Raw genomic sequence first — 14,103 nt, forward strand, 5'->3', positions numbered from 1 at the left:
AGTATTTACACATAGCCTATGCAAAATAATTACACCAATGGCACCTGTTTTGTAGACTGCTGCGCGTTACTGGCAGATATTGTAAGATATGTTTTACTGTTTACACTACTTAGGTCTTTCTCTTTTCTGTTGCTGCTGCCAAAAATCTATTTAATCGCTCATAAATCCCAGGGAGTTTTATTAGGCTATATAAGTAGTCGTGTGTATGTTGGGAATCCGAACAGCAGGATGACGTAGTGGAGCTCTCCTCACATAGACAGCAGAAGTTTGAGGCGTCACGCAGATCCGTTCAGAGAGCAGAGCTCGCTCACACCTGTTACACGGCCGCTGAACAGAGGGAAACTTTGATTCTTACCGTCACTCACCCGCCAGATATTAACCGCGTGACGTTCCCTGCACAAACCGAGCTCATATTATAATTTTACAGTTTTCTCCCTCGCTTTGAGATCGAGAAGTTCAGATCGTGAGGCGCTACTTTGCAGCGACACTGAAGCGATGGAGCCGTCCGTCATCCCCGGTGCCGACATGTCCGACCTCTACTCCATTAACCCGTTTAATGTTACCTTTCCTGACGACGTGATGGGTTTCGTTCCTGACGGGAGGAACTACACCGAGCCTAACCCGGTAAAGAGACCCGCGGGAATCATCATCGCCATTTCCATCACTGCTCTTTACTCCGTTATCTGCGTGGTGGGACTCTTGGGAAACATCCTCGTGATGTATGGAGTGGTCAGGTAAGCAAGACAAAACAAATCTATCTCACCCTAGATTATGAGTCTATTGTTAGGTTCTTTTTTATGGTCATCTGAACCATTTTCCAGTTATTACCTTGCAAAAATTTAAATAAATAAAGAAAAGATAAATAAAATACTTAAGTCCATCAAACACAGTTTAAGACGATGACCCAGTAGTAATGCATGCTGCCTCATTATATGGGGTCAGTTGTCAAAAAAGGAACCTGCCATTAAATTGCCTATTATAAGAGTATTTAACATGTAAACATTAAGACAATTACATAATGCAAAGGTATTCATGCAAAAGATTATGAGACTGCCACTGTTTTGGTCTGAGAAATAATATACTCTATGATTACAACATAAACGTCATGTGTCAACCTGCCTCGACTTGACATTTTGAATCAACAAAACTTGAAGTAGGTGTTTGATACCAACATAATGTAAACCTGAACCACAGAAATCAATAATTTTGACCCATACAATTTTTTTTTTTTTTTTTTTTTTTTTTTTTTTTGCTATTGCTAAAAATATACCCCAGCGGCTTAAGACTTGTTTTGTTGCATTCATGCATTTTGTCTTTTGACTGTAAAAATTATAGTTACTGCTGTGACAACTTGCCCCTGGTCTTTCACTTTCTGTGTTGGTTTGGTTGTATTAAATGAATGTGTAAATCAGCCGTTTTCAAAAGCACATACTGTAGTTGAATCCGCAGCATGCAGGTCATGCATTACATTACTTCTGTAATAAGTTTCATGCCTTAGATTATTGCCATAGGTCTTTTCTTTCAGATTGTAGTGAGCAGGGTGGATGAACACAAATGCTATCATGTATTGATCTGTAGTCCCGTCCATGTCTGTAATAGATGTGCTCCTCCCCTCATGTTAATTGGGTTGCTGATGAGTGACTGTAATAGAGGTCTTTTTATTTGTCAAATATCAAGTCTTGAGAGAGGAGATTCTCACTTCTGTGGTCCTGATGAAACCATCTAGGGCAGGAAATGACCTCATTTAAGGACCATCTGATGGAAATAGAATTTGGGACATAATCATGACCATCTCAAGAGACAGCAAAGCTCATAAATGTGTGTACCCTAATCCATTTCATTCCAGCGTGTGGCATTCAGATGTGAAAAAATATCTCTCTGTGAGTGGAGGCAAAGAGGAGGTGCTTAAATTACATTTCTAACCTCAAACCTTTAAACTAAAGATCTATCAAACACCTTTCATTCTATTACAAAAGGCAGTTTTTTTGTGCAAAGTGGAATATCATTTTAATTCATAAGCTTGAAGCTGACAGCCACAGCGAGAGTCTTCAAGTCGCAGGGATGTCTGGAAAATGACGTTGTGTAAAAAGGAGCCGCCGCAGCTGTGGGTCGTCACTATGACAGTAATTGTTCTAGTCTCCTGATACTGAGGTGCTTCTACACAGACAGTTTTAATCAACATACTAATTGAGCGCTAATTCTTCTCTGCCTCAGAGTATAGAGTCGAGCTTAGCTTTAATATGAGGTGCTTTCACTTTGAATAATTAGAAAATGTATTAAGAGTGCAGGGAAAACATAAACAACCATTATTAAGACTTGTATTTTATCAAGATTAACTCTGTGAAATACATCTGAATTGTTCATATGAAGATTAAAGATACAGTATTAAGACCTTGAAAACCATGTTTTTTGGTCAAATTGTATTTTCCTAGCAAAAACAAATTATTGTTAAAAACTATAATAAATTTACAATTAAATGAAGTAATCAATAAATAAAGCAGAATTGTATTGAATGTAAAAAGAAAAATGAATTAAAATGTATTTAAATGTGCAATGTACAGTTTAAAAGAACTATTACAATAAAAACATATTTTTTGTTTTTTTAAATATATTTTGAAATGTAATTTATTCCTTGTGATGCAAAGCTGATTAATTTCTGAAGGATTTTTGAAAATTCAACTTTGCATCACAGAATAAATTACATTTTAAAATATATTGAAACAGAAAAAAAGGCTCTTTTAAACGGTAATAATGTTTATATAAATCTTTAATGTGATATTGTTATTTTTTTTATTGATAATATTTTTTACTGTATTTTTTATCAAATAAATGCAGCCTCGGTGTGAAGAAGAGGCTTATTTCAAATAGTCTAATGATTTTTTAAAGTTTTTCAAGTAGTGTGTATTTATTTAATTTACATAATAATATTTATTTATATACTTACTTTTGTCTAAAAAGACTGGATTTTCCTAAATGCTTACCCCAGAGTGGAAACAGAATCATAAGTGCATCTGTTCTTTATCATTCTGTTCTATTACACCGGTGGAATTTTTATTTTGTGGAACTACAGTGATTTTTTTTTTATTCCAATTCTGTAAATTCCTCTTTCTGTTAATTTTATTTTGTACATTAGCCTAATAATAATAAAAAAATAGGCTACTAAAGAAATATAAGCAGACTTACTCACATTGCATTACAAACACATAAAAGCTGAGCATCAGAAATTACAAATTTGTTTTTAAGGGAGAAAAAAGAAATGTGGAGAATGCCAGCGAAGGAACACATACAAAAAAGAATAGTCACAGTATCATTAGTGAAGGAGGATTTTCGGTTTGCCCCGCAACTCACTTGAAGAAGTTCAGGCAAATGGAAACACCATATACTACGCAGCAATCATCCTTAATTGAAGTAATGTGGCAAAACATCTCTGGAGAGAACCTCATATTATTAAATTCAAAAGTGCTTTCCATATTTGGATCAACTAAGGCTACATTTGTGAATGCACATTTTCTGCAATGTCGCGCGTCTTACAGACTGCATCTTAAAGCCTCTTATACTCTCTTGCATCCACGAGTCCGCTATGGACCGATAGGTAGGCTCCAAAAGCACAATTGCACATGTTCAGGCAGTGTGAAGAAGCCCATTGCCAGTTTAACCTGTGCAATCCGTCAATAAAAGAATATAAAGAGAGCGATGTGCAATAATTCTGGGAAATTGTTTGTTCACATGTGTGTTGCAGAGCGGACCATTAGCGTACACTTTCAGAATTATAAATGGAAGAAGTATGTGTCCGCGCTGGCCGTGTAAGCGTCCGGATTGCTCATGTGGAAAGTATAACACAGGCTTTACATTCAAAACTTCATTGTGCTGTTACTACATGGAGCCGAATTTCACAAAACTGTTCATTTCCCGACAGCATCGGGTGTTTTAATTATTGGGAGTAGAATTATTTATTTATTTCAATGAATCTAATCGATGAGATACCATAATATTTAGGCTATAATATTATAAATCAGGTTGGTTTGTATTGGTGACGTAATAAGTAAATTATATGCGTGCAGCCCGCGAGACTTGCACTTGGACCATAATGCAGCCCGGTGGAAAAAAAGGTTGAGATCCACTGGAATAGAAGATACTGCAGTCAAACGTTCGACTGGGTTTGCATTATGCATCCACTAGATGGAGCTGTGCTAAAGGTAATGTCAACAAAACCGTCAGATAAAGACGCCTTGAGCGTCTTGATCCATATATAAGGCGCTCCGGATTATAAGGCGCACTGTCGTTTTTTTGTTGTTGAGAAAATTAGAGGCTTTTAAGTGCGCCTTATAGTGCGGAAAATACGGTAGTCCCCAGCAGCTTGAATCAGACAAAATGAGCTGAAATTGCGGCAGCAAAAATTCAATCTTCTAAGCATTATTTTATGAGCAAAGCTCAACACAGGAAATGATAGATTGAGGAAGAAACGAAAGTGAAAAAGAAAATGAAAAATAATCTCATTTTGGAATGAGGGCAAAATAAAAATACACTAGACCAGTGTAACTTGGACCCAGTGAGCGCCGCGCTGCCACGCCAGGTTATACCCTTATGCAGGTGGACATCAGAAGATGGTGGGCATTAGCACTACATCATGGCTAATCACACAATAGAGTTGAAGCTCAAGGCTCTTGTAAGTAGTCTGTCTTAGGGGCTTTACATCACCCGTCACTGAGAGCTCGGCAGTTGAGGTCTGATTATTAAGGCTGGACTAGAAAGCCTGTAGTGCTGGTACCATACTTAGAACAACAACAGCAAGTGAGGCTGTCTGGTACATATACAGCAACACATGTTAAAGGTGGAAGAGGCAGAGAAGAAAACTTTGTGATGAAAAGGGTCTTGACTGTAATTGGTGTTCAGTTTATGTACGTCTGTAATTGGCTTGTTTTGTTGTTCTGCCATATAGTGGTGTCCTTTACGTACAGTACACAGCACAGGCAAATAAACTTCATCTTCATCCACAACGTATGCATTTAAACAACATGTTCTAAGAAGAGGAGACACATTTATAATTGTTTATTGTTTTTGCAGGAAGCCCAATGGGTAATTGTTATTATTATTATTTTAATGAATAATTCATCCATTATTATTTAATATCCCTCATATTGTTCCAAACCCATCCCAGACTCATGTGCCTGTGGTAACATTTCTACAAAATTATATTACAACACTTCTTGCACATTTCAGGGGAATTTCTATAAAAAGCAGGGCTCCAAAAAAAAAAAAAAAAAAAAAATCGATTAAAGGCGCAATATGTTATTTTTCTGCTTTAAAAATAGCAGAAATCACTATATCTATGTTATATATATTTTTTAGTTGTGTACTTACATCATCCCGACAGTTTCCACAAATTTCAAGTCCGGAGAAAATTATAGTTTAATTAGAAGACACGGCACGTTTCTTTATTTCCGCTTTGTCACCCGTCTATGACGTCATATAAACTTTGACCCCTATAGTTTATCTAACTTCCTGCGGAACCACCAAATACAAAGGTGAACAGAAACAAAGACAAGATGAAGTAGACAAAGTAGTAGCCTTGATCGAGACTATTATATTTATATTTATATTGTTTATATTCGTATTTAAACCTCAATCAATAACTTAGTTATGGATCATGATTATGCTTTGCCTGCACGTTCCGTGAAGCGCAAACGCAGGGGTGAAATAAATGACCCGAGATGGTTTTGGGACAAGAGAAGCAACAAGACACGGGGAAATATTGGAGTAGCATTTCCAAGATAGAGAGAGCTTCGTGACAAGCTGAAACTACAGAGAGATGCCGAACTCGCTTGCATTCTGATAAACAGGTATGCATCCATTCAGCTAACTTTATCTATCCATATATTTTGTGAAATGATGATGTCTTGTGAAACTAGCTCTCATGTAAATCTACATTTGTTCTATATCTAGCTGAATAAAGTAGCTTCAAATGCAGTTCTCTAACTTGTTCGATATCTTAGTATAACGTAATTATAATTATTAACGAAAGGCGGCCGTGTTTTTTAACATATATTACTACTAGCTAGATGGAATATTGACTTGATAGGGGTCTCATAATTCATATATCTCTCCGTTCGAAAAGACGTGATTGTCAAAATACTAAGTTAGAATGAGTGAGGAATGATAGGGAGCGACAGAGCACGTGTTCCAATGAACAACAACTCCCATGAGCCTTACGCTCTTTCCCGACGTCATCAAAGTACGTCTTATGTTATTATTTTGATTGAGTGCCCCCTGGTGGCCAAAAAATCCATGCTGTACATTTAAGGGGCCATTGGCTCCTGTAAGAAAGAAACTTATGTGCCAAATTATTTTTTTAGGTGCCACAGATTAAACGTGTTTGATAAATGTATTATTATTATTATTATAATTATTTTATTAATATTTGAGGCATGTAAAGATGAATGCTTTCTTTACATCGGCTTAACATGCTTGATTGCTGGCTTGTCACAGAGTAAGGACAATTTCAGCTGTTGTTAGTGATTTAAAGTGATGGTTAACAAGACAACAAACCATAGACTCGAGCACATAAAATAATATATATATATATATATATATATATGTATATTTATATATTATATATTACATGTGCATGCAAGATAAAATCTGGTGTCATGTAAGCTGTGAATAATATCTTTCACGTTTAAACTCAACTAAACTGAAAGTGGCGAGTTAAATTTGTAGACCTTTATTTTGTAAATAATAAATATTAAAAATAGTTTAATTACATTCTATCTCACTACAAGGAAATGTAGTAAATATAGTTGTAACATGGATCAATGCAATGTAATTAGAACATATCAGACACTGGCATTACATTTTCACACTGGGCTCTGTAAACAATCATGCTTTTGAGTTGAACTTTGACATTCACAGTTTTTGTCATTTTTGTAATTTTAGAAGCTTATTTCTACACACACACACACACACACACACACACACACACACACACACACACACACACACACACACACACACACACACACACACACACACATATATATATATATATATATAATAAACATACTATAAAGGATAAACACAAATGAAGTAGTATTTTTCTTTTTCATCCAAAGCCAGATCATACCATTTTCTCATATATTTTATTTTCCTTCAACCTTCAATACTGCAAATGCTTTAGATCTGACTGAGCAATGAGCAGGGTTGTCTTGATAGATTTCGATGAAGATAAAAAGTGAAGAATGCAAGAGCCTGTATTGCACTGCCAGTTGTTCTGGACAATTGCTCTGGGAAAAGGCATGAGATGAGATGTATTTTTTTTTTTTTTTTTGAGGTCTTTCCATGGACTAAATGTTATTCATAGACATTTACATAACTGCCAATTACCTGGGAAAAATTGAGATCAAACTGTCTGCCTTTTGGATGACATCAATGTATTTATCATTAATTTAGTCTGTGATAATAATCCTCCTCTCTTTTGGGAAATTATATTGTTCCAGCATTTCACAAAATCACCTCCACCCACAACCTGTGGTCTGTTCCACAATTCAGCATATTATCGGCAAGATAAGATCTCTGCACTTCCATAACTAATATAAAATACCAGCTGTGTTTGTGTTAAGAATTGTAAAATGTTACACCTCATTAACTTGCACTAGGCTAGATTAAGTCACGTGTATATTGTATACTATAAATGGAGTTTCAATATATACCTAAATATTTTCTTTTACATTGTGTGATTTTTTTAAAGTGTGTTTATTTAGGGTGATCATACATTGCCTTTTTCCTGGAGACGTCCTGGCCAGGATCTGTATTGCCTAAAATATCCAGGTTTTGGTTTTGTTTTTGCTGCGCAGTCCAATCGTTGTATTACATCAAAGTACAGTGAGCGCTATAGAGAGCAGATGGCTTCTTTCAAATGACTCTCACAGTACTGTGATGTCATACACCGTTCTTTAAGCGCAGCGCCGCTTTATGTCAAACACACCTAATATGTACACGTATTTGCATTGCTTTGGCTGTTGTCTGTCTGGCGTGCCAAGATTGGTCAATTATGTACATGTTATTGGTCACTAATACTTTCCGATCATTATCTTCAGTAAGTATGAAAACAGGGAAACAAAGCCAAAACCTGGATACTTTAAGAAATGTAGAAATACTGGCCAGGATGCATCCTGGAAAAATGGCACATTAGGTCACCCTAGTTTATTCATTTTATTACCTGATATACACAATACACAAATGGTGATTGTGTGCTGTGAAAGATTTGAAAGTGATACAAAAAGAATGAACAGTTTATATTTACAGCTATGCTCTTAGCAAAGGATTCTAATAAATGTACTTTATTAAGAGCAGTTTATTTGGCTACCTTGAATAAATATATTGTAACTTGGACTGTGTCCTCTAGCGGAAGCTATGGGGATGGCTTCACTGTGACCATTGTCAGAAGCAAATCAATAAAATCAATAATATCAATAAACACATCAATAAAAATAGGCGACAGCCTATGAGGTCACTGTGACAATAGTATTAAAGGTCACTGATAAAACACATCATCAACTTCAAGGATTGTTTAGTTTGAAGTGTGCATTCTGCTAAGAACGCTGTTCTTTTTTTCTCAAAATGGCGAGCACTAGCAAGACATTTCAAAAAGTGTGTTTCTGACACCTGATGACACATGATCTTTGCTTCTTGTGTTTGGATGAAGAGCATGCACACAATGTCCTTCGAGGGGCAATATGCATTCATTGTATACTTTTTTCTATGAAAAAGCTTTACTTTCGTTTGTCTCTCTTCTCGAGGAGAGGAAGACAGCCATCAGTTCCCAGTGGCTCAGGACATGCCACTAATGAGGCATGAAGGAAAATGAGTTCATTGGGTTCTCAGGTGGACCTAGCTGATGAAATGCATAGCTGATGAACTAAAAAAAAGAGATGAGAGTGAGCTGCTGGATGAGGATGCAATCTCCCTCACACCCTCTGATCAACTGGCCAATGGTCTGCTAGCTTCGAGCAAGAGGATGAATGATGAGGATGAAGAAGTTGAGACTGAGTCCTCTCAGTCCTTCTGCCCTGTATACGTTGAGCTGTTGGAGGTAATAGAATGTGCCATGGCGAGGCTTGACTTGCCATGGAAGCAGGTCAGGAAGGAACCTTCTTGGGGCCATCTTGACGAGCATTACCTCTCTGGCCATTGCCCTTCAGCTTTAGTGAGCCTTCCATACCAGATCTCCATGTGGAGATTGACAAGGCTTGAAAAAATACATTTTCCCCACACATACATAGACAAGTAAGCACCCTGCCTGGTGAAAGCCACTGTACCTCAGTCTGTAAAAGAAACTGAACATGGTCACTTCCCATTTCTTTACATAGAATTTGAAACAAAAGTGACTGAAGGGACCTAGTCTATATGAAATTGACTATTGTAACAGCCTCACCTAAGACAAATCTGAGATCTGGAGGTATCTTCCTGGTAGCTAGTGCTTCCAGATGTAAACTACAGTGGATGGAGCTCATGAGTGGAACAGTAACAACAGGTTACACTCACACAATGACTCTGTTCCGATTCCCCACTATGGTTCTTACTCTGTCTGTGCTCAGACCCAAACATTTACCAATCTATTCCTCTGAAAAAATAAATGCATTCAAACATCAAATTTACAAAGAGAAGTACATTGGAAAGGTTTGCTTTATCGATAGATTCATCCAACTGTAGGGCATAAAAGGGACTCTCCTGAATGTCTTTAACCAGCTTCTGAGTTATATCATCTGCCATTTCATTTATTCTTCTTTCAACTGTTTTATCTGAAAGTGAATTCAGATTTAACTGCTTAAAATCTGAGGTCTTTTCTCCACCCATCACGCCAACCAGTTTGTTTTAAGTTTGTTCCAAAAAACTCTATAGGCTTGGACGCATATTTACTATGTTTTGTCTGAATGTGGCATCGTAGTTTTTTTTTTCCAGTTTGACAAGACTTCTGAGTATACAACACAGAGCAGTAGCTGCCTATAACAGGTAAGTTATTTTGGTTATGTAGCTCAGGCTTTTAACCAAATGGAATATCGTCACTAACAGCGTGTCCTAAGGGGCAACTCCCATGGCTCTGTAAAGTTGGTACTTAGTGCTCACCTTGGTGCTTGGCATGCACTCCCCTCAGCATAGCAGTAAATGGACTGCATTTATATAGCACTTACAACAGACCCCATTGCCATCCAAAGCACTTTACAACTTGCCTCACATTCACCCATTCACTCACTCATTCATACACCAATGACGGTGGTGTCAGCTATGGAAGGCGCCATCCAGCTCATTGGGAGCAGGTGGGGTTAGATGTCTTGCTCAAGGACACCTCGACACTTGGTCAGGTGGAGCCGGGGATTGAACCACCAACCTTCCGGTTTGTAGACAACCTACATGGGCCACTGAACTACTGCCGCCCAACGCCCAGTGTGGGTTTTCCCACAGGGCACACAGCTTGGTTCCCTCTGAAGGGAACGTCTCAGGTTATACATGTAACAATGGCTCCATGAGAAGGGAATGAGAAGGGAATCTTTTCTTGTCATGCCTTGGACACAAGCTTCAGACAAAGAAACAATCGTGTTCTATCGGCACCCTTTAATACCGTGGGTGCACCGGAAGTGATGTCATAGGCTGCCATAGCAACTGCTAAAGGATGTAGTGTGTCTTTCCCTTTTCAAGGAACCATGGTTACATGCAAAACCTGCGATGTTTTCACTAACTGCATAAAATTAAGTGCCAGATTTACTAACAACTTGCTCCAGCTCAAACACTCTTTCAGGATTTACTAAAGTCAAGCAGTGAAGAATTAGCGCTGGAAAGGAGTGGACGCAGTATTTTTTTGCCTGACCTTATTGAAAATGCATTTGTAGGAGTTACCCTTCAGACGCAAAATTTATTGGAGAAGGGTATTAAAATGGATCACACAAGTGATTTACTAACACTTGGACTCATCCAATTACTGATATTTTCACCATAATTGAAATTACCATTGGATGAGGGTGCTGTTCATTTAGTCACCAACCTACATTTCCTGCAGTGTGCAATGCGAGAACAGTTGGACCAAAGTCCCTAAGGGTTCTCAGACACTTCTTGTTTGGACATGGAACCAAATATCTTCTGAAACTGGATCACTTTATCCAGTAACAGGATAGATAACAGATCCTGCAGTACTGCAAAGAGCTGGTTAGCACATGTCCTTGGTCCATCAGCCCACACAGAATAGCCCAGTACTTTCTTACCCTGTTGTTGAACACAAACAAGCAGTTGAACTCTTCCTAATCAACATACCAGATTAATCTCATTAGCATTTTAGTAGAGTGTCTAAGATATGCAAAACGTGAACTATGTGCGCAAATGCCAATATGCTAAATGTATATATTTTTTTCTTCAGCATATTGCCATTTGCACACATAGTTCACGTTTTGCATATCTTAGAGTCTCTACTAAAATGATAATGAGATTAATCTGGTATGTTGATTAGGAATAGTTCAACCGCTTGTTTGTCTTCATATATATAGCCTATAGCAAGAAACAGGACTGTCTTGCTGCGAGTGCCAGTACCCACTGAGCCACTGTGCCATGTCAATTCTATAAACCACATAGGCAACAAGTATAACATGTGTCCTCACAAACTCCTCTGTTGTTTCTCTGTCTGCAGATACACAAAGCTGAAAACTGCCACGAACATCTACATCTTCAATTTGGCACTGGCGGACGCTCTGGCCACTAGTACACTTCCTTTCCAGAGTGCCAAGTATCTAATGAACACCTGGCCCTTTGGTGAACTTCTTTGTAAAATTGTTATAGCCATTGACTACTATAACATGTTTACCAGCATCTTCACCCTCACTATGATGAGTGTGGACCGTTACATTGCCGTGTGCCACCCTGTGAGAGCACTGGAGTTTCGTACCCCCATAAAGGCCAAAATCATCAATGTGTGCATCTGGATTCTCTCTTCTGCTGTTGGAGTACCAGTCATGATCATGGCAGTTACCAAAGTGACAAACCAAGGTGACTATGTATTTAAAAGCAATATTTTTAGAAAGCAAATTGTATTTGTTGGAAAATGTGTCTTGATATAACCAAGCAATTAAAAGTTAACCTTCTTCAAAATCTAATTACAATTTATTTCATAACAGGTGCAACTGTCTGCATGTTGAAGTTCCCTGAACCAGACTGGTACTGGGACACGGTGACAAAAATCTGTGTGTTTATCTTTGCATTTGTGGTACCAGTGCTAGTGATCACAGTCTGCTATGGTCTGATGATCCTACGTTTGAGAAGTGTCCGTCTTTTCTCAGGCTCGAAGGAGAAGGACAGAAACATGCGTAGAATCACTCGAATGGTCTTGGTAGTGGTGGCTGCCTTCATTATCTGCTGGACACCCATTCACATCTTCATCATTGTCAAAACACTTGTAGACATCAGCCAAAAGAACCCCTTTGTGATTGCCAGCTGGCACCTGTGTATTGCACTTGGCTATACCAACAGCAGCCTTAATCCTGTCCTCTACGCTTTCTTGGATGAGAATTTTAAGAGATGCTTCAGAGATTTCTGCCAACCTTTCCGAACCAGAGCTGATCAGAATAGTCTTAACCGAGCCAGGAATGCTACAAGGGAGCCAGTGTCAGTTTGTGCATCTTCAGAGACAGGAAAGAAGCCAGTATGACTAGGCCTGGAGAAGATCCCAGGGGGGTCCCAGTCTAGAAGAATTCAGCAGGACCTGCAATCTGAGGTAACTCAAATCTCCACTACTGAATTCTAGGTACAGAATGGAAGAGACACTTCCTACATCTTGGAAAGCACATAGCTCCACAGTACTCAATACTATCTCAAGTTTTGCATATTCAGAAGGTAACCAGAGAAACTGAGTTAAGCAGCTCCTCTCCTGCACCATTTATTACTTATTATTGTGGACTGGCCCTAGTATTCTTTTGGAAGAAATGCTAACACAATGATGAGCCCCTTCTGAGCCCAATATCCAAAACAGGGTAAATTATCAAGGTCTGCTGGTTTTCAGGGTCTGAAATATTACCGGTTCTGAGGATATAACCCAATTCTGGATGAAGGACCATTAGTGAAGATGAAGATGGGTTCCATTTGGAGGAAACTGGCTCAAAAATAATCAGTTGATTATATATTTAATAAATTGCTCTGTGTAGCGGACAAGCCTTGGGGAAATAGAAAAAAACTAAAACAAACATGGGAAAGTCATGTAAAATCTCCCCTCAAATGTCATACCCTAGTGATGGAAACTCTTGGGGAATGATGGGGAAATATGTCTTGTACCAGAATGGACTGCTGTAAGACTGGAGAAAACTGGAGAAAGGTGGTATTTTATGACATAAAGACCAGAGAATATATGGTTTGAACCTGATCCTAGCAATGTGGAAAAATAAATCATGGAAACAATATTGATGGATTACTATCCATTACTGCTGAAGACAAGCTCACGATACCAAACTCTGCATCATCTGTGGCCTCCTCCCCAACTTACTCCATCACTGTAGTTCATGAACAAACGTATTCTAATGTTGCATTCCTTGTTCAATTACAGTGATGAGTTGTACATGACAGATGCCTGGAAACCACCACTTCAGGACCTTCCCAATAAGGTTTACTTAAAGGGTTAGTTCACCCAATAATCTAAATTATGTCATTAATAACTCTCATGTCGTTTCAAACCAGTAAGACCTCATTTCATCTTCTGAACACAGTTTAAGATATTTTAGGTTTAGTCCGAGAGCTCTCAGTCCCTCCATTGAAACTGTGTGTACGGTCTACTGTCCATGTCCAGAAAGGTAAGTGACAAGGTAATGTGACATCAGAGGGTCAGTTAGAATTTTTTGAAGCATTGAAAATACATTTTGGTCCAAAAATAGCAGAAACTACGACTTTATTCAGCATTGTCTTCTCTTCCGTGTCCGTTGTGAGAGAGAGTTCAAAAAAAGCAGTTTGCGATATCCGGTTCGTGAACGAATCATTCGATGTAACCGGATCTTTTTCAACCAGTTCACCAAAACCGAAGGCTTGAATCAAGGGCAATCATCGCCAGTGACGCCATTACATTGAGCGCAAAAGAACCGG

The 14,103-nt window shown here is 38.3% G+C and overlaps 1 protein-coding gene across 1 annotated transcript; it reads left to right on the forward strand.

The window, feature by feature from the left end:
• The first annotated feature begins 243 nt into the window (after positions 1-243).
• LOC113068318 (delta-type opioid receptor-like) lies at positions 244-13,654 on the forward strand. Its single transcript, XM_026241025.1, has 3 exons — positions 244-734; positions 11,672-12,027; positions 12,156-13,654. Exons 1-3 carry the CDS (start codon positions 496-498, stop codon positions 12,683-12,685), a joined length of 1,125 nt encoding a protein of 374 aa, XP_026096810.1. The 5' UTR covers positions 244-495; the 3' UTR covers positions 12,686-13,654.
• The last annotated feature ends 449 nt before the right edge of the window (positions 13,655-14,103 follow it).

The sequence above is a fragment of the Carassius auratus genome, linkage group LG44F, assembly GCF_003368295.1.
Source record: "Carassius auratus strain Wakin linkage group LG44F, ASM336829v1, whole genome shotgun sequence".
In the NCBI taxonomy this organism is placed as follows: domain Eukaryota; kingdom Metazoa; phylum Chordata; class Actinopteri; order Cypriniformes; family Cyprinidae; genus Carassius; species Carassius auratus.